Here is a 26,563-nt window from a genome sequence, read left to right on the forward strand (position 1 = left end):
AGCTCACTTCATCGGATGCATTCCAGTGAAGTGAGCTGTAGCTCATGAAAGCTTATGCTCAAATAAATTTGTTAGTCTCTAAGGTGCCACAAGTCCTCCTTTTCAGTTAGTCAAAGTTTCCAGTGATGTACCACAGCAGCTAGGCAAGGGGGAGATATAGGCTGGCCAAGGAGCCCACCCCAAAGAGAAGAAGGGGGGGCATAAGGTACCTAAATTTATACTCCCTGTGTGCCCTGTGGGGGTATTGAAAAAATAACGAGTTTGGTTTTCAATTGAAATTTTTTGGTTTTCAATTTTTACCAAAAAAAAAAAAAAAATCAAAATTCTCCATGAAAAAAATTTGAAACTAACTTTTCTTCAACATTTTCCCTCATGTGGAAGAACTATTTTCCAACCAGCTCTCCTTCTGGATCTTCTAGTACTATTATCAAAACTATGAACTAAGGGAAATACGCCTGGAAGTATGAAGCCTTGGTCAACAATATGGGTCATGAAGTGCAAAAAACGAGTAACACCAGTCAGTGAAAGAGGTGAGACTAAAGCTCCCAGATCTGGACTCCTTCCCCTAAGCCAACGGGTGGTAATTATCTACTGCCATGGTTCTTGGGTCAAGCCCCAGTTGTGATTTAGGGACTCTGCAAGGTGCACCATAGCAAGCACACAAATACAACAGCTTCTGTGCATGCACACATGGTAATTCCCCCCCAGCTCACAACTCATCTTGGCAAATTTTCAGAGAGAGACAAGGTAAGATGTGTGGATGTCAGGAAGAGCAGGGCTCGTCCTATGTTTAGGACAAGTTTTTTTTATGAAAAGGAAGAATAATAAGGGAGACTGAAGACGGATTCCGAGCTGGAAGATCAGTGAACAACACAACACATTTACCAAGGACTGTCACTACAGGTCAATCACATGAGTGCCAAAATCTTTGATGGCATGATAAAAATCACCAATGATAGGGACAGACAGGACTGCCTGGCTGGATGCTCCAAGCACCTACACAAACCAATTGGTGTGGTGCTCATGCTGCAAAGAGGCTACATCTGAGATTTGCTTTGAAGAGGATAAGGAGAGACAGCCCCTGTACGTGCTTTAGGCAGCCCCAACATGCCTACCAGACTCTAAAAACCTCCTTTCCTTAACAGTGTTTTGATGGGCTGGGAGTAAAACTGGTGAAATTCTGCCCATGTTGCTGTAGGACTGTTTGTGTCTCAAGCAGACTGGTTCTTGTACTGCACTTTGGCAGCCCTGCTGTTTCATGTGGTTGTAGAGTCTTGCGCCAGCGATGAAGAATAGAGGGTATAAAAAGGCAGAGCTCACGACTTTCCCAAAGAGCTGGAAACAAAGTTGTAGAATTGTAGGAGGGTGTAAACCACCTCACCTTCCTGGAGCTGGAGGCAGACTGTGGTCACGTTGTTCATCTTACAGTCCTGGGGTTCTCAGAGCTCTTGAGCCACCCACAGGACTAGTGAAGAGGCCATAAAATGAATGCTATGCTGTACTTTTGTGGTTAAGGACTAATGCGCTGTAGATAAGACCACACTGTTAGTCTATAATTACACTGCAGATTAGAGTTAAGACCCATTGTATAGTGGTGTAATGTGCTTTTACTAAACTATTCCCATATTCCTTGTAAAACAAGCGTAAGCATATCAGTGCATATATACAAATTAATTACCAGACATGTACTATTATTCCTAAACATATACAGTTGTAAATACAAGTATCTAACATTCCATATTTAAAACTTGGCTAAGGAATTTAAAGCTACTAAAGCCCTTTCCATTCCACCAGAGAAGTTGAGGACCATTTCTTCCAGTGAAACATTGTGGGGTTTTATTTACTTAAGTATCCTCTAGCTTGGTTTGAAGAGTCCAGCAGGTTGAAGACCATTGCTCTGGATTTGAGTTAGCTGGCAGAATTCTATGATCTTCGGTAAACTCAGACTGACTTTTACATTCTGATGGTTCACTGTCTTTGCAGGGTAGAGGCAGCAGATTGTTTGCTGCAAGGGTATTTACTTCCCCTTCGACAATGGTGTTTTGTGGGCATGGCCCATATGAACTTTCCGATAAGCCAACGTAGTCATGGTCAACCACTATTGCACCTTGTAAGAGATAATGGTTGTCTGCAACAACAAAGAACATTTTGGTTAGAGTGGCCCTTTCTACTTGATTTAAAGTCATTCTGTATAATTATAGAAATACTAAAAAATGATGCTGGGTGCGAACCTATTTTCAAAGCAGTTTCAGTAGCACGGCTAGAATTTTTGTGAAGTCAGTCTTACAATGTGGACAGAACTTTAGCACCTTAATTTCTATGTGCACCAAATTTTCAGTCTCCTCTCCTCTATGATAAGGCTTGTAATGCTATCATAGTAGAGTACATTCCTTTATTTTTAATGCTTCACCTTGCTATATGTCTGCGGGCCAAACTGAGCACTAGCATAGCTCCCGCTGAAATCAGTACTTTAAGCAATGGATCCTAGATTCTTCTTTCTTTATATACTTATGATTAAATGTGGCCATCCCAAACACATGCTAGAAAACCTTAAACTTTTTACACTACACCACATTATGTTTTCTGATATATAGAACACACACACTGTATATATACACACACACACACACACACACACTGCAGACTGAAAGAATTTAAGAGGAAAGATTGAATGCTACTGTATATTAGGCAGTGGTGCAAGTAAGCCAGTAGGGTTAGGTATGCCATACCATTAAGACATTTATTGCTGGCACACCGTAAAGGAAAGATACATTTTCAAGAATGAATTGTAGAGCCCTGCGCGGATACAAATTTATACCCGTGGATGCGGATAGAAATCGGTATCTGCTGAACCGCAGGGCTCTCCCAGGAACTGCAGTGGTGAAAGGAGCAGAATGTGGGGCTGCTGCTCCCAGGAGCTAGCGCTCCACGCCGGCAGCTCCTCTGGCGCAGCTGTACAGACCCCACACAGGAGACGCAGCTGCATGGAAAGGCTGGGGACGGGGCTTGGGGTGGTACAGCTGCACCGGAGGAGCTGCCAGCACAGGGCATTGGCTCCTGGGAGCATCAGCCCTACGTTGTGCTCCTTTCACCGCTGCAGTTCCCGGAAGAGCCCTGGGTTTCACCGGATACCGATTTCTATCCACGGATATCTGCATCCGCGGGCATAAATTTGTATTCGTGTAGGGCTCTAGTCACAGAACATTTATTGTGAGGGGGAGCAGGGTCGGGAGGGCAATAGCCTACCAGTGAGAGTTAACATCTACTTGCACCACTGATATTAAGCCTCCTTCTAGGATATTTGTGCCCAAGTGCTGGGTTGTAATTTGACTGGTCAGAGCTGAAGATTTTCATTTGAGTTGAAGCTGTTCAGTGTTTAAAAATCACTGCAGTTTGACACCCCTTACCTTTTAGAAAGGAAGAGAATTACTGAGTTCTCTAGATTTATAGTCCTGTCTCACATGGCTGCTGACCAGGGGAATCCAAAGAGTGAAATACTTAGCTAACTGCTAATTTGCATTAGCATCTTTTGAACAAGATCAATCAGCAACTTTAACAAAAGAAAACACACTCCAGAAGTGTCTGTGTGGTTAACTCCAGCAGGATCCCTGGAGGTTTTGTCTGGCTGTAGTGTCACCATAGAGATCTGGGATGGAGGACTGAAACATGCATAATTTAGTCAGGCATTTCAGCTGTTAAAGGCAGGCTGAGCCTGAGCAACCCACCTCTGCTAGAGATGGGTGAAATTTTTCACCCAAAACTTTTTTCAGCCAAAGATGGAGACTTGGCTACACCAAAACATTTAGCGAGTTCATTGTGAGTTAGCCACATTGCTTTGGTAAAACAACAAAAAAAGAAAGAATAAAACAAACAAAACCCAACCCACCAAGCATTTCAAGAAAACTTTAGAAGTTTTCTTTAATTTTTAAAACAAAAAGAATTAAGAAAACCATTGAATACTCAAAAGTGAAAGGAAATGTTTCATTTTAGGTCAAAACAAATTTTTCAGAATTGCCACTAAACTGAAAAATCTGTTATTCAGCTATCTCTTCCCATACCAGGACTGTAAACCCCTTGGGGAGTGCAGCTGGAATCTTTTTTGAGTAAAAGGTGGGTTATTAGAGGTCATGGGTAAGGCTATGTTTTAGTCAGGGGTATTTTTAGTAAAAGTCACGGACAGGTCATGGCCAGCAAACAAAAATTCATGGCATGTGACCTGTCCGTGACTTTTACTAAAAATACCCGTGAATAAAACTTGGTGGGGTGACGGGGGCCGCGCCAGTTGCTGGGGGAGGGCTGCTTGGGGGAATGGGGGGAGCGGGTGGCAGTGCGCAGCCCAGAACCCCCGATGGTGCTTTGAGGGTGGAGGGGGCAGGGCTGGGAGGCTCCCTACCTGGCTCTGCGCCTTCCCCACCCAGCAGCAGAGTTTGGGTCTGGGAGGGGGCAGGGGGTTGGGGCACGGGACAGGGCGAGGCCGGCTCTGGGCGGCGCTTACTTGTGGGGGCTCCCTGGAAGTGGCAACGTCCCCCTTGCTCAGCTGCTAGGCAGAGGCGTGGCCAGGCAGCTCTGCGCGCTGCCTCCGCCTGCAGGCACCGCCCCCACAGCTCCATTGGCCAGGATTTGCGAAGCCAGCGCTCTGGGTGGAGGCAGAGCTGCCTGGCCATGCCTCGACCTAGCAGCTGAGCCACGGAGACGTTGCCACTTCTGGGGAGCCCCCCAAAGTAAGCGCTGCCCAGAGCCTGCCTCACCCCATCCTGTGCCCCAATTCCCTGCCCCTTCCCACACTCAAACTCTGCTGCTGGGGGAGCAGCGGGGGCCCGAGACTGCCCCAGCAGCAGCTGCTGCGCCTGGCACAAGGGCTGCCTGAGCAGCCCGAGTCAGGCGCACCAGCCGCTGCAAATGTCATGGAGATCACGGAATCCGTGACAAACTTGCAGCCTTAGTCATGGGTTAAAGACTGATTCTTAGAGTGGAAGATTCAGTTGTCCTACCCTGGAAAGGCAGGAGTCCTGGCTCTGATTAGCTGTTTCCCAGCTGCTAAGAATAAGAATTGAGATAAGAAAATTTTAGCATTGTACTTTTAGGCAGTGTCTTCACTGCTTAAAAAGGTGGGGCTTTTACAGCAAGATAACAAACCTGCAATAGTTATTGCACTGTACAATCCTTAGGGCTTGTCTACACTTACATTTTATAGCGCTCTAACTTGCTGGCTCAGGGTGAAAAATCACCCCTGTGAGTGCAGCAAGTCTGAGTGCTTTAAAGCGCTCGTGTAGACAGACTCAGAGTGCTGGGAGCCGGGCTCCTAGCGCTCAGAGCTAATCCCCTCACTACAGCTAACATAGTAAGAAAACACCTTTTTGTGAGTGAAGACAAGGCCTTAGTTAAGGAAGTATACATTTGCATATGGATGATAAAGTTTTCTCTTTCCCTGTATTTATTTATTTCTAAAAGGCCAGATTCCAATACGCTTACTCATGTCAAGTAATATTTTGCTCCTCTAATTTAACAGAATCATGGGGATTGCTCACTATTCCACATAAGGAAAGACATTAAAATTTGGCCTAAATTGTTTCATTGTTAAAGTTTGTCAATTACTTGGAAAAGCCTGGTTAAATTTCCCTCCCCATTTTAATGTCTGTAAATATTTAGTCCGGGATTTTATTAGCTATATAAATAGATTTCTAATTCTTTTTCTCCTTTATCTTGTGATTGTTGTTCTTAATCTCTGAAGCACTAGTTGGGAACAGGGGAAATCTAAATTTATATGCAGTCTACAAAGAACATAGTAAACATATTAGGCTCTGATCCTGTGAAGATTTATACGTTAACTTTTCACACTATAACTCCATTGAAATCAATCAGTGAGGCTACTCATATAAAGTTAAGCACCTGAGTACATCTTCACAGGATTGAGGAGCCTTAAACAGAACTCAGAGTTAACTCTAACCCTGCAACTAGTAGACAAGAAAATATGGGTTATTTTTATTAAACTTCTGGGGAGAAAAAAAATGAGTAAGAAGCCAAGTTTTCTTGCCGCTGTGTGTAGTGGAGGCGGACATTTAACAGAATGACCAATTTTCACCTAAGAAATAAAAGTAGTTCCAAGGTGGTTTCAGGTGTCTTTGCTGTGTTAATTACAAAGAAATTGGTATTGCTACAACGCTCAATGAGTTTGATGCACTTTCAACAGTGGGGACTATTGCATGTATGCCAGTAGTGTAGTAGACCTGCCTGAAAAATAAAAAGTAGTTATGTTTTGTGGTAAAGGTCTTTGAACTTTGCGTTATTCATTAGTTTCCAAAGATCATGCTAAGTGACTCAGCACTAGCAACAGAAATGGCCACTGTTATCTGATTACAGGGTGGTGCTATTGTAAGGACAATGCTGCTCAAGGTGTCACAGAAGCAGTAGAAATAGACTGGAGATGCGTAGGGGCATTTCCAGTAACTCTCCCCCTGAAGTATAAAATTTTAGGCCCAGATCCATGAAGGGAGTTGGGGCTGTAACACTGAGTGGTATGATGCCTAACTGTTGGGTGCCTAGAAAAGTCACAGGAACGCTGCAATCTGCAAAGCCTGAGTTGAGATGCCTCGTCTCCCCATACGGTAAGTGAGGAGAAATAGGTACCTAAGAATGGGATCCACAAAAGCTAGTACCTTAGGTGGGCAGCCACCTTAAACTACCAATGGGAGAAACCTCACAAGATGGGTGTGTGCTAAGCCCTGCCCTTCTTTTGGAAATAGGCACCTAACTCGGCTGCACAGACGCACCTATTTGCTTAACAACCAATCCAGGCACGCAGATCTTCCTTTAAATTGAGTGTGGGGCCTGAAAGAAACCAGCAGGGGAGAAGGAACTCCCTTATAACCTTTAGCCTAGTGGATAGGGCACTCACGCAGGATGTGCGAGACCCCTGCTTCAATTCCCCCTTCCTCCTGACAGGAAGAAGCATCAGAGGTGCCCACACTGCTAGGCTTTAGAGCCAGTAATTCTCACTTTCCTGGCCCAATTATATTTAACTCTTCAATTCTGTAATTAAAGGTGGAACAATTTCAATAGGGGAGATGAGGGAGATCCATATCAGAATATTCCCTAGCCTAGTGGGGAGGCTGGACTTCAACTGGAGGTCTCCCACATCCTGTGTGTGTACCCTACCCACTAGCTAGGCTAAAGGTTATAAAGGGAGGTTATAAGGGCTATTTTGTGTGAATTCACCGGAGGGTCGCTAACCAGTACATGTGCTCAGAGGCTACCTACCAGATCAGGCATGCATGCAACTTAGGTGGGCCAGATGACTTTCCTGCTTTGTGAATCACTCTGGGGCTTAGATGGGAGATAGGCATCCTGACCCCTATAGTGAGGCAGTAGTACACATGCTCAGACAGGTGAAGCGTAGGGGATGAGTGACTTTAGGCACCTACAAGGTTAGATGGCAGCCAAGCAGGAGTTTTGCGGATTGCAGTGGTGCCTAAAACAGGAATTTGGCATCTAGGTACCTTTTGGACCACACCCTTAATAATTAGCAAAATAACTAAAAGCATTCTCCCCTCTACACTACAGGTTGAAAGATACCCTACCAGAAACAGTCCATTGAGATGGTACCTACTCTTTAAGGACAGACTAACAGGGTAGCCAAGGAGTCCCTGCCCTGTGGCTGGGCTATATATAAATAGGAAGGGAAGAGGAAGCTGAGAGAGAATGGGGAAGTAGAGCCATCTGTGCTGCAGCAGGCAGTGGTTTCTTTCCGGCTCCAGAAGTCCAGCCAAGCCTGATTTAGTCTTGGGGTTATGTTTGGGAGTTCTGAACCTAGGCCCTGAGGTGAGAATTTAACCAACTGGTATGGTACTTGGTCCTGCGCTGGAGCCTTATTAAAAAGATGACATGTTATTTATTTATTAGTGTGTTGGCGTCTCCCCCCTGACCCATGGCTATTGCCACCCCAATTAGGGGAAATTAAGGGGAGGCCACACCTGCAGAAGAACCACACTGGGTCACAAGGGGACACACAGGGACTGCCCATACCTTTATACATAGACTTTTCATATTATAGGTGCTTTTTACATAATTTGTAACATTCAGCTGTTTGCTCTCTCTGGATTACTGAGAATGATCCAAAATTCCAGATGTGTGAAATTAATAGTTTACCCCCTTTGAGCCATGAACAAATACTGCAAAAACACAGCAGTTTTACTCCTGTCTTCATTGGGAGTTAAGAAATAATCTTTAAACATAGTTCAACCTAGATCTGTTTTTAATGTGTTTACCAGCTAATGTGATTAGGGCCAAATGATGTTAGTTTAAACATGATTCCTTAATGTTGTTTCCAGCCCAGAACCTCCTTTGCTGAAAATGCACTGACTGCACGGACTACTGTACAAGGTCTTTGTAATTAATACTGATATATTTGCTAAGATTTCCTCTCGCTCAATAATATACCCTTGTCTGACAATAAAGCAAGTAACAGATTTACCTTGTCCATTGGATCTTCTTATGTATGGCTTAAGGTGAGACATTTTGATGGGTCTTTTTAGTCTGGAGCCTGTGGTATCTCTTAGTATTGCACATCCATTATCTGTGATGTAGTCTATAATACAGGGACCAATCCACTCTGACTGGAAACGGCCGTCTTTCCACCAGTTTTTCCTTTGTCTAAGTACTTCATGTCCAACTTTAAGATGAAATGGATTTACTTGCTTTGGCTTCCTTTTAATATTGACCTTGTTTCCAGTTTGCTGTTCATCAATCCTATTTTTCACAATCTACATAGAGAAATAACTTGAATTAGAGCTTGTTTTCCTGAGAGGTGTTGCATGTTTTCATAACATTGATTGAATACAGAGTTTACCATGAAGTATACAGAAGTGTTATATAAAGATCTTTGGTCATGCAGGATTCATGGATTTTTTAAATATTTCAAACATGTTCACCTTAACTCTTTTCAATCTTCTCGTTGATAACACTTAAGTATTAGGTATTTACCTGGCATTTTGTAGCTTTTCTTTCCTCCAATACTCGATCAGCCTGTTTAATTGCTTCAAGGATTTTGGCAAACATACATTTATTATCCTCTTGTGCTTCTTGCAGTACATTTGAAGTCTCAGACACATAAGGGTTACGATTAAACATTTTGAAATATGGTGTGTTTTGGACTGGCTCCTATTTATAGGGGGAGAACACAGGTAAACTTAGTACTTGTCTTAGTGGGTACTTGCATAACAACTTCGGTTAACTCCCAACAAAAGAGACATAACGTACACATACCATGGGAGTCAAGTTAAAAGCATAGGCAATGGCAGATAAATTATCATCCCAGTCATTGGGGTGGTCTGCACAGTATTTGTTCAGGAAACTTTTGATTGTCTTGCATGTTCTTTCATTTGTGTCATCTGTCTGAGGATACGATAATACTATTTGTTTCATTCCAAAGAGCTCATATAGTTCTCTGTTGATCTTTAAAGACAAAAACACACAATGCACAGGAACAATCAGTGCTTGTATTACACTGCAGTAAATATTATGTACTCAATACAGTTTCTACCTTTCCTACCACCATATGGGTGACAGAAAAGATTGCCTTGTATACACCCATCTACATGTAAGATCCAATTTAAACAGTACAGTGTGGTCTGAAGAAATGGGCACGGGTGGGGGAGCCAGGAATTGCTGAGTTCTAAACCTGGTTTTGCTACTGACTCACTACGGCTTCAAGAATATCAAAGTCTGTTATTTTCCCCATCTGTACGATGGTGATTACTATCAATCTAACTCTCAGAGGTGTTAATTAGTGTTTGTAGAGTGCTTTGAAAATGTAAAGTTCTTCAGCATCACTAAGTATTACTGTATTTTCCCCCTGGGGCAAATCTGTTCTTCTACCAGATAACAAAGAGAGGCAACATACAGCAGAGAGCTGGAGGCCAACAAAAGGTTCTAATTCAGATTGAGTCACTAACTGAGGGTACGCCTTCACTACCTGCTGGATTGGTGGGTAGTGATCGATCTATTGGGGATCGATTTATCGCATCTTGTCTAGACATGATAAATCGATCCTCAAATCGACACCTGTACTCCACCTCAGCAGGAGGAGTAAGCGGAGTCGACAGGGGAGCTGCCACAGTCGACTAGCCACCATGAGGACGGCCAGGTAAGTCGAACTAAGATACTTCGGTAGTTCGAACCCAGGCCTTAGACTATGACCTCAGGAAAGCCACTTAATGTCCTTATGCTGGATGAGTCAATAGAGACTGGAGCAAATACATTACAATGAAAACTGGTTATTTTATTGCTTAATATATCAGGTTCAATAGGAACTGCTTTGGAGCAAAGGGGCATATTAAGGGCAGGAAGAGGAAGTGGCTAGAATGCTATCCCCAGCTGGCAGGTGGTTCCTGGGGATTGTTGTCAGAAGTTAGAGCAGCACCCATACTAATCTCGCCTGCAGCAAAATTGAAGAGGAGAATCAGGAGCTGTAACTGTTGATTGGTTCTCAGCTTCTTCTCCTCCCCTACCTTCTGGGCTGAAGGGGAGCAATCCTTTGCTAGGTATTCATCTAGGCCCAGGCAGAGCCAGTCATACTCCTATCTTAGGCCAGGACTACATTACAAGGTTTTGTCAGCATAGCTATGTCAGTCAGGGATGTGAAAAAAAAACAACACACTAGTGTCATAGCTGTGCCAGCAAACCCCCTAGACACAGCTATGCAGACAGAAGCAGGCTTTTTTTAGGCATAGCTCATATTTGGGGGGGGGGGTATTATGCAGACAGAAAAGCTGTACATGAGGGGGCTCGGACAGTATAGCTACACTGACAAAGCACTGTAGTGTAGACAAGGCCTTCTCTGCTGGGCTGTGGGAGAGTAACTAGGCCATAGAGGAGCCATAGCTACTCTCTTCTCTCCCCTCGCAGTGCAGCAGGCAGCCAGCAAGGAAGCTGTTGCTCGGAGTGCTCCCAATTCACACTAGAAGTACTCCTGGGACTGCAAGGAAAGTGGTGAGATGCAGTTGAAGAAGAGGTAGTGATGAAGTTGATTCAAAATACTTCAGTTTACAAGCACAGGGTGTGGGTTGTGAAATGCTTATAAATTGAAAATGTAAGTTGTGATAGGGTCAGGCCAGATGGCTACAGGAGAGTGATGAAAGCAGATATATTATCCCCATGTTAAGTAGGTCCCTTTTCCCTGGATAAGGTAACAGGGAAGGTTCCAGAACAATTAGGAACTTTCTGGAAACAATTAAGGCAGACAGGCTGATTAGAACACCTGCAGCCAACCAAGAAGCTGCTAGAATCAATTAAGGCAGGCTAATCAAGGCACCTGGGTTTAAAAAGGAGCTCACTTCAGTTTGTGGTGCACGTATGAGGAGCTGGGAGCAAGAGGCACTAGGAGCTGAGAGTGAGAAGGCGTACTGCTGGAGGACTGAGGAGTACAAACATTATCAGACACCAGGAGGAAGGTTCTATGGTGAGGATAAAGAAGGTGTTGGGAGGAGGCCATGGGAAAGTAGCCCAGGGAGTTATAGCTGTCGCACAGCTGTTCCAGAAGGCACTCTAGACAGCTGCATTCCACAGGGCCCTGGGCTGGAACCCAGAGTAGAGGGCGGGCCCGGGTTCCCCCCAAAACCTCCCAACTCCTGATCAGACACAGGAGGAGTTGACCTGGACTGTGGGTTCACGAAAATGGCCAAACTGAGGGCTGCCGTGAATCTCCGAGGCAAACAAGTCCGCCAATAAATGCAAGACCCACCAAGGTACAGGAGGAACTTTGTCACAAAGTACAAATTTAGTAGAGTCACCATTGATAGCTACAAGTGATCTTCGGGCCACAGATTGGCTTCCCACTGTAATATACACTAAGGTATAAGCAAACTGTAGTACAGGCAGGAGGCAGAGAATTCCTACTAATACTAAGGAGACTACATAGAATGTAAGCTCCACAGGCAAGGACTGTCTGTGTTTGTACAGTGCCTAGCACATAGGGGTCCTGGTCTATGACTAGGATACTACAGCACTACAAATAATAAAGGAAAGAACAGAACCTTCTTTCATGAGGTAGAGAGACAGTTATTCTTGAAGCATGACTGTCTTCTATATGTCACTGCCATTACTCCTTCACAGAACTTTTACTAATAAAAATACATTTATGTCTGTACAAGACAGAGAAAAATACTCATCAAGACATACCAAAAAGTCAAAGTAAGTGTTGTTTTATCCTTTAATTTTCAGTGATCAGATAGGAGCACTCTGGAAAAATATCTAAGACTAAGGCATTATAATTAGTGCCCACCCTCAGATAGCTTGGACCAGGCCCTGAATCATGAGAGTAAAGTCAATGACCTCAACTCCGCAAAGGTAACTGGCAACACATCAGTTTTTATAAACAAGTCACTGTAAATTTGGCAAATAAGCCTCTCAGATTGTTTACAATACCCTTGTATTCTAGACAAACATACCATCTTCCCTAAAATAAAGTCTTTTTAGGGCTGACTTCTCTTACCTGATGAACAAACTCTTCTGCTTGATCAATAACCATTTTTTTAAGCGGTCCATACAAGAAAAACACACTGACAATTGCCTTAGCAATTTCTACCGCTGAAGTGTCTTGTAGTGGCAGAACCACCACCCATTTTGTGAACAAGTCGGTCATCATTATGACATACATATGGTTTCTGCTTGTGGTATTAAAAGGTCCCATTAGGTCTATTGCGACTGCAGTCCATGGATCCTCTGCTTTGATAGGGTGTAATTTGGGTACTATGATGGCTGTATTCTTTGCCACCTGGCAATGCTGGCAAGCATACACCTAGGTCAGAAACAAGAAAAGAGGGACATTAATAAACAAGTGTCTGCTGAAGGTATAATGTCAAAAGAATAAAAATTTAATAAATAAAAATTTATCTATTATCATTCCAAAGAGAGCCAGAGATAAGAGCATCTCAGTCATTCCCCACCCAACCCATTAATTTTACATTTCTTTAAACTACTGAACATTTGAGACAGATATTCAGCTGTAGCAAAAACAAATACAACCACACAACACAGCACAGGTTGGGAGGTGGCTGTATGAAAGTAATTTACAGTTCAACTTTGAATACCAGTGATCCTGGGGCTCAGCATGCTGTTCTAGACCCACAGTATAAATTAAAGCAGCCTTCACTATCTTTGATTAATACAGCAGCTGGGCACCAGCAGCAGGTAGGGAAGCCCAGGTCATGTCCACTTTGCTCCAGTCAAGCTTCCTCCTTTGGTAGGAGGGAGGCGACGTGCATAGGACAAGTTATCCTGGCTTTATGCCACCAGAAGGTCCCCTGCACTAAGGTGATTTTCCTAGTTGCATGGGTTATATAGGCAGAATCTGGCATATCATTGCACAGACCAGCTTTATCTCATTAAACAGATATAAGACGAGATCCTGCTAAACTAAATGCAAAGAACTGTTTTCATTTAACAAGTAAGTTAGATAAATGGTCATCGGTATAAGGAACTGTAGCTGACTTCAAGAGCAACAATAATTTGGCAACACTGAACAAATGTATATGTATCTGTAATACATTTTATGTCTCAAGACTAGATTCTGTGGGTGCACAATCTGTGTGTGTTTGTGTGATAAGAGGTGCAAGAAGATTTCCAATTGGGTGTCCCAAATCAGAAACTCCCTCATGTACCCCTAATGCCCAAAAGGGGATAAAGATCGGCAGAGCCACAACTTCTGTCCTTCCCATACTCTGACCAGCCATTCTGGTGGAGCGTGGGTGGTGCGGGATAGTAAACTGTATCCCATAAATGGGTTTAACAGTGGTCTTGCAGCCTCGATGTATGTACGAGCACCTACATGTATTCTGCCTCCCTGGTGCGCTCACGGAGGCAGCACAGCCTCTCACCATCACTCAGTACAGGCTGTGCCTACAATGCACAATTGTGCTATACATTAAGCTACACTGTTAACAAGAAAAGGAGAAACAGAAAATACAACCACCTTGGCCACATTGCATATACAAAAACACTGATTCTGGGATCTTAAACTTGTAGTTCTGACTTTTTTTATTGTCTGACTAACACTAACTTCAAAAAATAATTTAATAATCTAAACAAGTTCATGTGCTTTGCTGAATCAGAGTCTTAGAGCTACTCAGGACCCCAAGCTTCACAGTGCACTGGAAGTTTAGTCCCAGTGATCTAGCCCACAAACGTAGTTTTTCTAACAGCACATTTTCAATCACTCATAACACTGAAAATAGTCTCTCTTTCTGAACTGATGCTAGGTATCAGCCCAACAGTGAATTGAGGAAGAATTTTCAAAAGCCCCCAAGTGACTTAAAAACACAAATCTCATAGAAGCCAATGAGACTTGGGTGGTTTTTTCAAAAGTACCTACAGATCATAAGTCCCATTGGCTTTTAATGAGAAACATGTTCTTAAGTAACTTAGGGTTTACTTTTAGCACAAACATGCACACGCACCTAACACACACATTTTTTTAATTTTTAAGTATGAGCAAACTATCTGTTCAGCTATTTGCATTAACAAAGTGAAGCAAAAGATATGAGTCTTGTAAAAGAATTATACAAAGTAATCAGCACTCTCTCAATTAAGCTTATTACAAAGATCAGATAAAGATATTCTGTAGCTATGACTCATACCCACTGTTTGACGTCATTTGTTATGGAAGTCCAGTAGTAACTAGACTCCACCAGAGTCAGAGTCCTCGATATGCCATGATGAGCACCCGCAGCACTTTCATGGCATTTGTGTAGCACTCTCTTCTTTTCCTCATCTGAAACAATTACCAAACGCATCTGTTTCCTGTCTTTTCCCACATAGAACAACTTATTTTCTGGAAGGAAAAACATTACAGATTATGTGTCATCACCAAGACAGAACAACAACAGAAGTCTATTAAACTATTGGATATACTTGGTTAGGTATTTTATTAAACTCATGTTATTTACCATTTTCAGCTGTGTACAATTACATACCAAATCTCTCTTTTGCAGGGAATATTTGTTTACTGCAGTACTCCACCAACTCTGAATACAGGGCAATGCACCCTTACTTATCCCCATAGGAGCACAAGAGAGATGACATTCCCCCATAAAGTCTCTCTGAAGCATAATCTATTAAGACTAAGAGGGTCACATGCTTCACAGTTTCTGTTAGCAGAGCTCATTGCACACACCAGGGACTTTTTGCACATCCCTCCATTTCCCACACAAGCACCCTCCCATCCACTCTATGCCATTCCTTCCAGCCCTACTATTACGGTAAACCAAATGCTCCTTGTCAGGCGTTAAAGTTGAGGGTTTATATTTTGAGTTTCCTTGAGTCATGGTCCCTCAATAGCTACAGATTTCACTAATAGCTAAAATGGGCTTTAATTATTAGATGGATCTCCATATCCTTTAAATACAATTAAACATGCTGATAAAGAGGCTAAAGGGGACAGATTTTCTATTTATGTAGAATGTTCATGTGTATGTTAACCTGGGATCGACAGATGAGTTTTATTTTATAAAGCAAGTACAAAAAAATCAAACACTGTTCTCAATGTGCTATGAGCAGTCTTCACCTGAAGGAAACCAGGAAGTAATGCATTTCCCAAGAGGGAGAGAATATTTCTGACCTTTGAAAACAAATTTTTTGGCTGCTCTTCTTATTCCACTTCTCTCACTTGCTAACGTAGTTGGATGATATTCTCCTGTTCGTTTGTAATAGGAGATTTGTTTCAGATGGAGCCCACCATTCTTTCCGCTACGAACCATTCTTTGCCTAAAATGCACAAATATTTTAGTGTATTGCAGTGACAGTTGCTCCAACTTTTACTGGATCCCTTCTAGCCCCTTCATTCCCTTATGCTGAATATCAATTGTACACATAATGTCTGACTGTCGCAGTCCTACTCAAGCTCCCACTTCCTCACCACGTTCTTGTGTTTGGGTTCTACATGCTAGACTCATTTGCTTTTATGCTTTCCTGAATCTGAACATGGTCCAGGTAAATATCTGGCCATATTAATTGTTGTGCTAAACACACTGTTCCCTTACTCCATTTTTATGACCATCATGCTCCATCATTTGTTATCTTATCCTTCACTCAGCTGTAAAACATACACAACACCTATCACATCATGTACTCAATCCCTCTGCCTATACATGATGTTGTTTAGTCAATTATATTGTAAAAGATCCAAGCGATGTGGCTTCCATCACATCCCTTAGAAAGACAATGAAACCACAGAGGGAGACTGCTATTTCTATTTTTAAATACTTATAAGGCTCTCAAATACTATGGTTGGGGATCATATAAGTAACTACGCAGACAGACAGGCATCTTGATGGAAAAAATAGACAAAAATAACTCCCAGAATAGAGATTACCATAAAAGCTTGTCTTACTCATTAATCTGTCAGGCAAATTAGATTTTGAAATCAGACTTTGCACAACAGGTAACAATTACTTCCCCATCCATGTGCTGACTTTCCTCGGTTCATGGTAATAAACTGAAATGCCACTAATAGAATATGTCATTAGTACAGGAGAAGCTTAGGTTTAACATTGGTAGCTTCAGAATAATTCCCAATAAATTCCATGTGAAAGACAGAAAAGTCCATGCAAGTTACATGGATTTTTCCAGTAGTCCATTTAAAAAAAATCTGAACCAGCATTTATAAGCAAGAATTTACATTTTTACAGTTTGATCCTGCTACAGTTGACTTCAATGGGAACAAGATCAGGCCATAACAGACTGACATGCTATATATATATATATATATATATATCATTCCTTAATGTAATTAGGAAATTATTCTTGGTGTGTAAGCAATTTCCCCACTCATCCTTGCACTGCATCACAAGATGCGCAGTGTGACAGAGCACATAATCAGAATTTTAGTTTCCATACCATGTCTAAAAAGAAACAAATGATTAAGAGGAACTGACACTATCTACAAAAAAAACGAGGAGTCCTTGTGTCACCTTAGAGACTAACAAATTTATTTGGGTGTAAGCTTTTGTGGGCTAGAACCCACTTCATCAGATGTATGAAGTAAAAGATACAGGAGCAGGTATAAATACATGAAAGGATGTGGGTCACTATCTAGTCATTTTGGAAGCGATCCACTGTGTCTTGTATGGTCTCATTAATGTTTCTATTTGAACTCTAAAAACACAAATCAGTGGGCTATTGGTTTTCAATTTACTGTTTATACCTTCCTTGTTAAACTCTTGTGAGGGAAAAAGCTCTACAGTTATGTATGCATGAATTTGCAGTATATTCCCCCTCCAAAAAAAAATTAATGTCATGTGTGTTTGCCATAAATGAGATTTCATAAATATCAACACCACATAGCAGGTCTAAGTATTGCTTTTGTTATTTTTAAGGAACCTAAAATTGTGCTTCACAGGTCAACAGAAAGACAAGGTCTTTACCCCATAGAATGTCTAATTTTGGACATCATGGGCCAGACTTTCATGTACATATATGTTCCATTTGTAATACTTCAGAAACACAGAGGGGGCTTACTACAGCTGTAAGGCAGGAGAGACTCCTCAGGAGCTATAGGTCTGGGGTAGCTAAGTTTATACTGGCTGATCCCGGTCCTCCAGCATAGATGACACTTGTGGATGGGGAAGGGCTATATCAGGAGTGGGGCCTGAACACAATGTGCTCTGGTGATCCTGGTTGGCAGAGTGGCTCTTTGGGAACCAGCATAAGTGTCATTTGCCAGCATAAATTGGAGCAACCCAGAAGCTGCTCTGACTCAACTGGTGGAAGCGGTATATATAGGATAACAAACATCAGGAAGCGGATGTGGAGAGGAAGGATGGGCTACACAGCAATGAGATTGTTTTAACTGCTGTAAAATATCAGTAATCAACATTAATATTTCCAATTTTGAGTTATACTATTGCTATAAGATCAGACATGCTGGAACAGCAGCATTAAAAAGCTAAGCTGCATTAAATGTAATAAATTTTCTAAGTACCACATACACCAGGTCACTGGAAACCGTGGATGTTTTTCACATAACATACAGCATTTGTTAGAATAGCACGAAATCACACAACACTATTTAGAATTGCTCCTATGTCTTCCTGTGCAGGAAAATTGCTTCTGTTTTGGTTAAGTGAGAAGTCTTTACTCATCTCCAGCAATGGTAACAACTATATTAATTTGAAAAAGAGGGTTGATAAGTAGATTATATTGTAGACTACAAGTAAGATGGCTGACTCAACAAACACTACAACAAATGCTTAAACATGTACTTAGGTGCTTTGCTGGAAAAGATTAAATAAGCTTCCTTTCTAGACACTAAGAATTTCCTGTGTCCCTATGGATTGTTGCAGTTTTAGTATTTCCTTTCTTACTGTGTGCTTTTCTTCACACCAAATTAGACGACTTTCTGACAGGGAAGCCAAAGGAAGCTGCAAGAATGGTAATGTGCCCCTCCCCAGCAGCATGGGCCTATCATTTCGGGTATTGGAGCATCTCGTGGAGAGGTAAATCACTGCAGGGGGGCAAGGCTGGGGACACCCTGGCCAGTGCCACCCTGCTGAGTGCTGGATCAGACCCATACCCTGTCCACCCAACCCCTTGCATCTAGACCCCCCAGACTCAGACCCCCTTGAGCCTCACCGCCCCCCCCACAACCAGAACCTCCCCATCAAGCCCCCCAAACCACTGAGCTTCACCCCCTGCACCTAGCCAGTGGCTCTGACCCTGCACCGGGCTCATCTGCTAGTCCTGGCTGTGCTGGGGGAGGAGCGCAATTCCCCTGCACTGAGTGGCTGGGTCTGACCTGCCCCAGAAACTTCCCCCGGCTCTGCACCTCCCCTGTTTCCTGCCCCCATCGCTCCTCAGCTGCAGTGGGAGGGATCACTGTACGGCGAGCTGCTCCCCCATCTGCCCAACCCCCTGCAACTGGATCCCCCATACCCAGGCTCCCCCACCAAGCCTCAACCCCCCCTACATCTGGACCCCCACCAAGCCCATCTGCTGACCCCATCCCTCCTGCATCTAGATCCCCCCCATCCACGTATCCAAACCACACCCTGCTGAGTCCCCCAACCTCAAACCCCCACCCTGATTAACCACACCCGCTATGCACCTGGACCACCCCATGAGCCCCCCACATCCAAACCCCTATCCCACTGAACCCCAACCAGCTGCACATGGACCCACACCTCACCAAGCCCCACTTCCCCAGCACCTGGACCCCTTTCTGAGCCCCATCCCCCCAGACCCCTCTGCTGAGCTCCAATCACCTTCACCTGAACCCCCCTGCAAAGTCCCATTGCCCCCACACTGCACCGCCCCCCCCACTTGAGCCATCTACACCCAGATTGCCCCACACAGAACCCTCTCACCTTATACCTGGATCCCCCCCCACACTAAGCCCCTCTACACTTGGATCCTGCTGGGCTGAGCCTCCCTGCCCACAGCTGGTGTGCCTGGCATGGGGCTGCTAACCCTAGTGAGTTGCTTCACCTCCTACTCCTGAGGGAATTCTGCACCAAAAAAAATAAAAATTCTGAGCACAATTTTAAAATTCTGCTAATTTTATTTGTCAGTAATTAAATGTGGAGGCTCCAGCATGGCAGTGGGGAGCACAGGCCACTGGCTGCATGGAGGTCAAAGATCACCCTGCAGCCCTCCCTCTCCCCTCCGCACCCAGGACATAGACCTCTGGGGCAGGCCTAGCCCCTGCGATGTGCCAGGTTCAGGTGCAGCCTCACTGGCAAGTCTGTGTCCAGGGGCTGCTATGTGGAACCTCTGCATTTATTTGTTGACAAATAAAATTTGCAGAATTTTAAAATATTGTGTGCAGAATATTTTTTTGGGTGGGTGGGGGCACAGAATTCCCTCTCTAGTAACTAGAAGAGATGGGCTTTTTAAAACAACTTGTTAGCTAGCACATGTCAAAATCATAGTGCGGATGAGGCAATTATAGTCCTAACTCAAGTGAGCAGGTTGTGGGGAAACACCCGCCTCCACCATGACAGCTTTTCCTAGTCTGAATGCACCCAGACATTTCACAATCTCATTAACGTCTCAACAAGTGAGCATGACAAACAATAGAAGGAAAGGGAACTGGAAGTGTCTTGCAACTCATCAGATATTACTGCTTATATTGGGCCAGATTTTTTAATCTATTCCAGCTACTTTCTGCTACTCCGGTGGTGCACAGCAGCCCTTGAACAGCTATCTAAGGGGTCCCTCTATTGAGGAGGGTTAACAAGTGGCATGGTTCCTCAGCAGCATCTCCTCTCCCCTCCCACTCACAACACCATGCCATGCCAGGCTGATCTCCAGCTGCCAGAATAGAATTTAGGGGCTACAGGCAGCTGGTACAAAGCAACCCAGCCCCAAAAGCAGGGAGGCTAGGATCTGGCCCAATGCATGAAGTGAAATTGAGGGCTTAATATGGTTCTCCAAGATGGAATTTCTGTTTATTCAACAATTTTTAAACAATTAAGAATTTATATCCCAAAATGCTACATTAAAATAACATTAAGGAGAAGTCAAGCACTGAGAAGTCAAGCACTGAGAAGTTTAGGAAATTACTGGGAAATGTCAAATTAAAGTTGTCTGTACAATCTTAATTTATCCCTCCTTGTACATATGCATTCTGATAGTCTTTAATTTATGACCACATACTATCATCTTTTCTTGTCCTGCAGTTTCCTCTTTCTTTCCTTGCAACTTCTGCAACAAATGGATCAGGAATCCTACAGACAAAAGCCCCTTCACTATACAACCCTGATTCAGCTTCTCCGAGCACAGTACATCCTGTGTAATGAATGAGACAGGGGTCCTATGGGGGGAAAAAGTTCGTGACTGTGTAATTAAAGTTAATCATAATGGGTACACACAAGGAAGTGAACGAAGGTTGCATGGGCAACTGTCCTTCCTTAACTTCGGAGTGCTTGATTTTGCAACACTGATGTTCTTTTAACATTTTTTGCGGGGATGCAAAACACACGCTTTTCAGGGTTGCCCAGAGGATGCTGCAAGGCAACGTGAAACTGAACAAAAAGTCTTGTTAATATCACTTTGCTGGTGGGCAGAGCTATCCAGCAGCAGTGGCTGGCACTGGAGCCATCTGTCTGCGGGCCTGGGCACACATCACTGCCTCAGTGTAGACCAGTGGTTTTCAACCGCTGGTCCATGGCCCCCGAGGAGGTTTGCAGACTATGTCTAAGATTTCCAAAGGGGTCTTTGCAACCGCAGATGCTAGGGTGGGTTTTCCTGCATGGAAGTTGACTGTGCGCGAGTACCGATGGGTGAGCCCCACGCGCCAGAAGAGGGGTCCTGCGCCTCAGTGGCCAGCGGAGTTTCCCAACCCCAATCATCCCACACCCCAGCTGAGGGCCCTGGGCGCAGCTGAAGGGCCTGGCGGTCACATCGCGGGGCAGCGGCAGGGCGGCGAAGGCGGCTCCAGCCCAGCCCTACCCACCTCACGCACGGACTCACGGTGCCCGGTGCTGCGGCCTGCAGGGCGGGCGCCTCGGAGCAGATGTTAGGCTGCAGACTGAGCGTGGCTGAGTCCCTCCCTCGGCCCCGGGGAAGCCCACGCCGAGCCTCACGCTCCGCCGCGGCAGCAGCCCTTGCCCAGCCAGCGGGAGTACTCCGAGCCACGTGGACTACGACTCCCAGCGTGCACCGCTCCGATCATCGCCTGGGCAGGCGGCGCAGCAGGTTGGAACTCTTTAGTCTCCATGGAGATGAAAATGGAGCGTTGTATGCTGAGAATGGTAGTCCTCGCGAGACTGCGATGCAAGCTGGGGTCTTTAGTCCCGACCGGCTGTTTCTAAGATCCGCTTGCCTGCGAGGATTTGCACATGCGCGACACAAACCCTGGGCGATATTGTCCCCCTTGCTTCCAGCATGCAACGAGTCGGGCACGTACAGCGGTAACCCATCACCCACTGGATTCATAAACACGCACCTGGCTATCGCGATATCCTGCCCGAGGAGGGTCAGGACCGTGTTTCTCCGGGCTGGCGAGACAAAGTAGTAGCTCCGCGCGAGAGACTTATGTGGCGCCCCCGGAAGTGACGACTCCCAGGGGGTTGGCCCGCGGGGGGCGGGCCCCACCAGCCCGAGGGAGGGGAGGGGCGGGGCGGGGCGGGGCGGGGCGGCTGCTGTTCGTTCCTCAATGGGCTCGGGCGGCGCGCTGCCGCCGGCACCTAAGCCGGCGTGGGTAAGTGAGGAGACCCCGTCGCGCGGTGCTGGGGTGGGTCCCGGCCTAGGGGCGCGGCGAGGTCCCGCTTTCTCCAGCGGCGTGTAGCCCCGTGGGGCGATGGTCGCTACAGCTCCGCACTCCCGGGCCCGCGGGGAGCTGGAGCCCGCTGGGGAAGGGGCTGCTGCGCGCCCGCGGCCAGGCCGGTCCCCGCCGAGGGAGCTGGCGGGGGGGTAGGGCCGCTCCTCGTGTCCGTGCCCATCTCCGCGGCGTCGGGTGCCTGTCCTCGGCCTCCGGGCGGGGGTCGTTGAGTCCCAGGGCCGCTCGGGGGCCGTTTAAATCCGCGTGTGGCCGGCGCCACCCTAGGCGCTTCCCGCTTCTTCGTGCTGCCGCGCAGCCGGGGAGCGCCCGAGCAGCGATCCCCGGGGCAGGCACCTGGGCCCCGCTCTAGATGGCCGTTTCCCCACTGCCCAGCCCCAGCAGCGCCTTTCCTCCCCAGGGCTGTGGGGGCACAGGAGGTGCCCAGTGTCGCTGGTCTGCTCGGTCTCCCCGCCCTTCCCCCGCCCCCCCTCCCGGTGCGGCTTCGCGTGTGTAGCATGAACAGACACCGTGGTGAAAGGCAGCGCTAGGGCTGCTTCCTAGGGACCAAGCGCTGATCTTAACCAGGGAGCTAGAGGTTACTTCTGGAGGAGAAAGCGAACTCTTACTTTCACGAAACTCCCCTGAATCGGTAACCGCGTGTTTGAGGTGGGTGACCCTGGGCTTTGTTCCGTAAACATGATCACTCACAAGATGTCACGCTCCTTATTCCTTAATTGTAGAGTCAGCCTGAGGACAGTGGAATGATAATACACTAGAGTGATGCACAAATTTACAGACTGAAACCCTTTAAAGACTATTGCATGAATGTGTTTACAAAATCTTAGTTGAACTTAAAGAAATAAAATTAGATTAATAAAGATTCTTGGGCCACCAGGTGATTTTCTCCAAGTATGCAGTCAGATAACTTGGATACAATCCTAATGTGTTATTGCAAAGAAACCGAAGTGAGCTGTAGCTCAGGAAAACTTATGCTCAGATAAATTGGTTAGTCTCTAAGGTGCCACAAGTATTCCGTTTCTTTTTGCGAATACAGACTAACACGGCTGTTACTCTGAAACCCGAATTTCCATTGGCTTTTCAGGACACTTCAGCATTTCCCAAACATATTCTGTCTATCATCTAGCATATTAAACATTTCCTTTCAAACATAGTAGGCATAATAATTAGGCTTGATGTCCCGCTCTCACCTGCTTGGTCAGCTGATTCCAGGTATGTCTATGCTACAGGGTCACAGCCATGGCACTGCAGTTGTACCACCGTAGTGTATACACTCCTATGTTGCCAGAAGGGATTTTTCAAGTGAAGTAGATAATCTAACCCTCTAACAGACGGTAGCTAGGTCAACAGTCCACCTGGCTGCATCTAAAGTTGGGGTGAGGTTGTCCTAAATTTTTGCCCTGTGAGACTGTTTTCCCAGCCCTGAGTGATGTATACCAGACCTTGGAGAGAATTATCCATGGAACTTTCATCTTTGCTGCATTGGAGAGTTGCTCAAAGATAACTGTCCAGCTGGAACCCCGTTTCAGAACAGTATTGTATAAATGAATTTATATGGAGCTGTACTGAGATCAGTTTGCAATGTGATATGGTAACAAACAGGCCAATGCACCTTTTGAATGCGTACAGAGAAACATGGAGCAAGGAGGCAATGATAGTCCTGGGGGTAATCATGCCTCATGGTACTTTGGGTTTTGGGCGCCATATTATTAAAAAGATGCTCACAAAGAGGAACAGATTTAGAGAATATCAATGGAAGATATTGGGGTTATAGAGATTGATTTGCAGAAAGAATAAAAGAGCTAAGCAAGGCTTGAATAATAGCTTAGGAGTCGCTAAGTCTGAGGGTTTTGAAGGATGTAAAAACAAAAGATGAAGAAGAATTATTTATAGTAATACAAGATGGGGTATATTTCTGCATGGAGACAAAATTAAGGGGAAATCTCGGATAAATTTAGGAAAAACTTTGACCTTTCTCAAACTGAAATTGTTTACAAAGTGAAGTAATGTAAATTAGGCTGGACAAAACAATAGAAATATATTAGGGCTGTCAAGCAATTTAAAAAAAATAATCTCAATTACGTGATTAAAAAAATTAATCGCGTGATTAATCACACTGTTCATAGAATGCTTTTTATTTAAATATTTTTGGATGTTTTCTACATTTTCAAATATGTTGATTTCAGTTACAACACAAATATAAAGTGTACAGTGCTCACTTTATTTTTATTACAAATATTTATGTGCACTGTAAAAAACAAAAGAAATAGTATTTTTCAGTTCACCTCATACAAGTACTGTAATGCAATCTCTATCATTAAAGTTGAACTTACAAATGTAGAATTATGTACAAAAAATAGCTGCATTCAAAAGCAAAACAATGTAAAACTTTAGAGCCTACGAGTCCACTCAGTCCTATTTCTTGTTCAGCCAGTCACTTAGACAAACAAATGTGTTTTCATTTGCTAGAGATAATGCTGCCCACTTCTTGTTTACAATGTCACCTGAGAGTTAGAACAGACATTTGCATGGCACTGTTGTAGCCGGCGTTGCATGTTATTTATATGCTAGAAGCGCTAAAGATTCATATGTCCCTTCATCTCTAACCACCATTCCAGAGAACATGAGTCCATGCTTGTGACGGGTTCTGCTCAAAAATTATCCAAAGCAGTGCAGACCGATACATGTTCACTTTCATCTTGTGAGTCAGATGCCACCAGCAGAAGGTTGATTTTCTTTTTTAATGGTTTGGGTTCTGTAGTTTCAACGTTGGAGTCTTGCTCTTTTAAGACTTTTGAAAGCATGCGCCACACTTCGTCCCTTTCAGACTTTGGAAGGCTCTTCCGATTCTTAAACCTTGGATCAAGTGATGTAGCTATCTTTAGAAATCTTGCATTGTTACCTTCTTTGTGTTTTGTCAAATCTGCAGTGAAAGTGTTCTTAAAATTCACAGCATGCTGGGTCATCATCCGAGACTTCTATAATATGAAATATATGGCAGAATGTGGGTAAAACAGAGCAGGAGACCTACTATTCTCCCTCAAGGAGTTCAGTGAAAATGTAATTAATGCATTTATTTTTTTAATGGGTGTCGTCAGCATGGAAGCATGTTTTCTGGAATGGTAGCCAAAGAATGAAGAGGCATACGAAAGTTTAGCATATCTGGCACATAAATACCTTGCCGTGCCAGCTACAGAAGTGCTATGTGCACGCCTGTTCTCACTTTCAGGTGACGTAAATAAGAAGCAGTTATCAGTATCTCCCGTAAACATAAACAAATGTGTTTGTCTTAGCAGTTGGCTGAACAAGAAGTAGGACTGAGTGGACTTGTAGGCTGTAAAGTTTTACATTGTTTTGGTTTTGAGTGCAGTTATGTAACAAGCAAAGTCTACATTTGTAAGTTACACTTTCATGATAAAGAGATTGCATTATGGTACTTGTAAGAGGTGAATTGAAAAATACTATTTGTTTCTCTTTTCACAGTGCAAATATTTGTAATAAAAATAATCAAAGTGAGCACTATACACTTTGTATTGTGTGTTGTAATTTAAATCAATATATTTGAAAATGTAGAAAAACATCCAAAATAGCTAATTTCAATTGGTATTCTATTGCTTAACAGTGCAATTAAAACTGCAGTTAATTGCAATTAATTTTTTAAATCATGATTAATTTTTTTTAGTTAATCACGTGAGTTATCTGCAATTAATTGACAGCCCTAAAATATATTATTGCCAGGAAGATGGGGCCGGATCAAGTTATACGTTTTTTCCATGTTGAACTTCTGAATCTGTCACGTGAAATATTTATTTTACACTCAATGGCATAGCGCTTCAAGAGGGACTTTCTCATATCAGTGGAATCATATGATGGATCAGGGCACGTGAACTTTTAAGGCTCTGTTTTCATGCCTTTTTAACCTTGACACTTTTCAGTCTTTGTCTCATTCCAATGTGAATTTTTGACATTTGAAAATAACTAGTTCAGCTGTCTGTGTTTATGGTGCTATGAAAAATTGTTTTCTGCTTTTTGAAAAGGGGTCTTTTATACACTTAATTTAAAAGCAGTGATTTTGTTTTTAAAAGTCCAAACTTGTAGTGGGCATAACTTTCCTTGATGGCTGGTGTGTGTGATATGTTGGACAGATTGAGCTTATAAGTATATTTAGAGGTTAATGAATGTGAAGAGTATCTGCATTATGAATATGGTTTAGATATCTGCAATTTGTGCCAGACATCAGCTCATTGTAGTGTTTGGCAGCACAGTTGCTAATATTTTTGTATCTTGACCAGATTT

General features: G+C 44.1%; 2 protein-coding genes across 12 annotated transcripts in view; one reads left to right on the forward strand and one right to left on the reverse strand.

The window, feature by feature from the left end:
* Nucleotides 1–80: 80 nt before the first annotated feature.
* On the reverse strand, nt 81–22,091 carry GIN1 (gypsy retrotransposon integrase 1). 4 transcript variants are annotated; one of them, XM_073344621.1, is made up of 8 exons: nt 21,935–22,091; nt 15,611–15,756; nt 14,631–14,824; nt 12,488–12,793; nt 9,262–9,450; nt 8,980–9,156; nt 8,471–8,759; nt 81–2,128 (listed from the first exon to the last, which is right to left on the reverse strand). In XM_073344621.1, exons 2-8 carry the CDS (start codon nt 15,747–15,749, stop codon nt 1,845–1,847), a joined length of 1,578 nt encoding a protein of 525 aa, XP_073200722.1. In that variant the 5' UTR covers nt 15,750–15,756; nt 21,935–22,091; the 3' UTR covers nt 81–1,844. The 4 variants fall into 4 exon arrangements, with proteins under 4 accessions (XP_073200722.1, XP_073200723.1, XP_073200720.1 ...); XM_073344622.1 differs by lacking the exon at nt 21,935–22,091 and adding an exon at nt 21,460–21,888; XM_073344619.1 differs by lacking the exon at nt 21,935–22,091 and adding an exon at nt 21,443–21,888.
* PPIP5K2 (diphosphoinositol pentakisphosphate kinase 2) overlaps nt 21,814–26,563 on the forward strand; it is a 99,142-nt gene continuing 94,392 nt past the window's right edge. For 7 of the 8 annotated variants that reach the window (XM_073344610.1, XM_073344612.1, XM_073344613.1 and 4 more), the window contains exon 1: nt 22,088–22,189. The gene's annotated coding sequence lies outside the window, so the exon portion shown is untranslated. Of the gene's footprint in view, nt 21,900–22,087; nt 22,190–26,563 lie in introns of those variants that run through there. The other variant, XM_073344611.1, reaches the window with a different exon arrangement.

This window comes from Lepidochelys kempii, chromosome 5 (assembly GCF_965140265.1).
Source record: "Lepidochelys kempii isolate rLepKem1 chromosome 5, rLepKem1.hap2, whole genome shotgun sequence".
Lineage (NCBI taxonomy): Eukaryota > Metazoa > Chordata > Testudines > Cheloniidae > Lepidochelys > Lepidochelys kempii.

Coding starts and splice junctions, on each gene's coding strand:
- GIN1 (XM_073344621.1), bottom strand. CDS start 15,749: ATGGTTCGTAGCGGAAAGAATGGTGGGCTCCATCTGAAACAAATCTCC. Junction 14,825..15,610: donor CAAAAAATTTGTTTTCAAAG/GTCAGAAATATT, acceptor TTTTCCTTCCAG/AAAATAAGTTGTTCTATGTG. Junction 8,760..8,979: donor GAAAAGCTACAAAATGCCAG/GTAAATACCTAA, acceptor TTCTCTATGTAG/ATTGTGAAAAATAGGATTGA.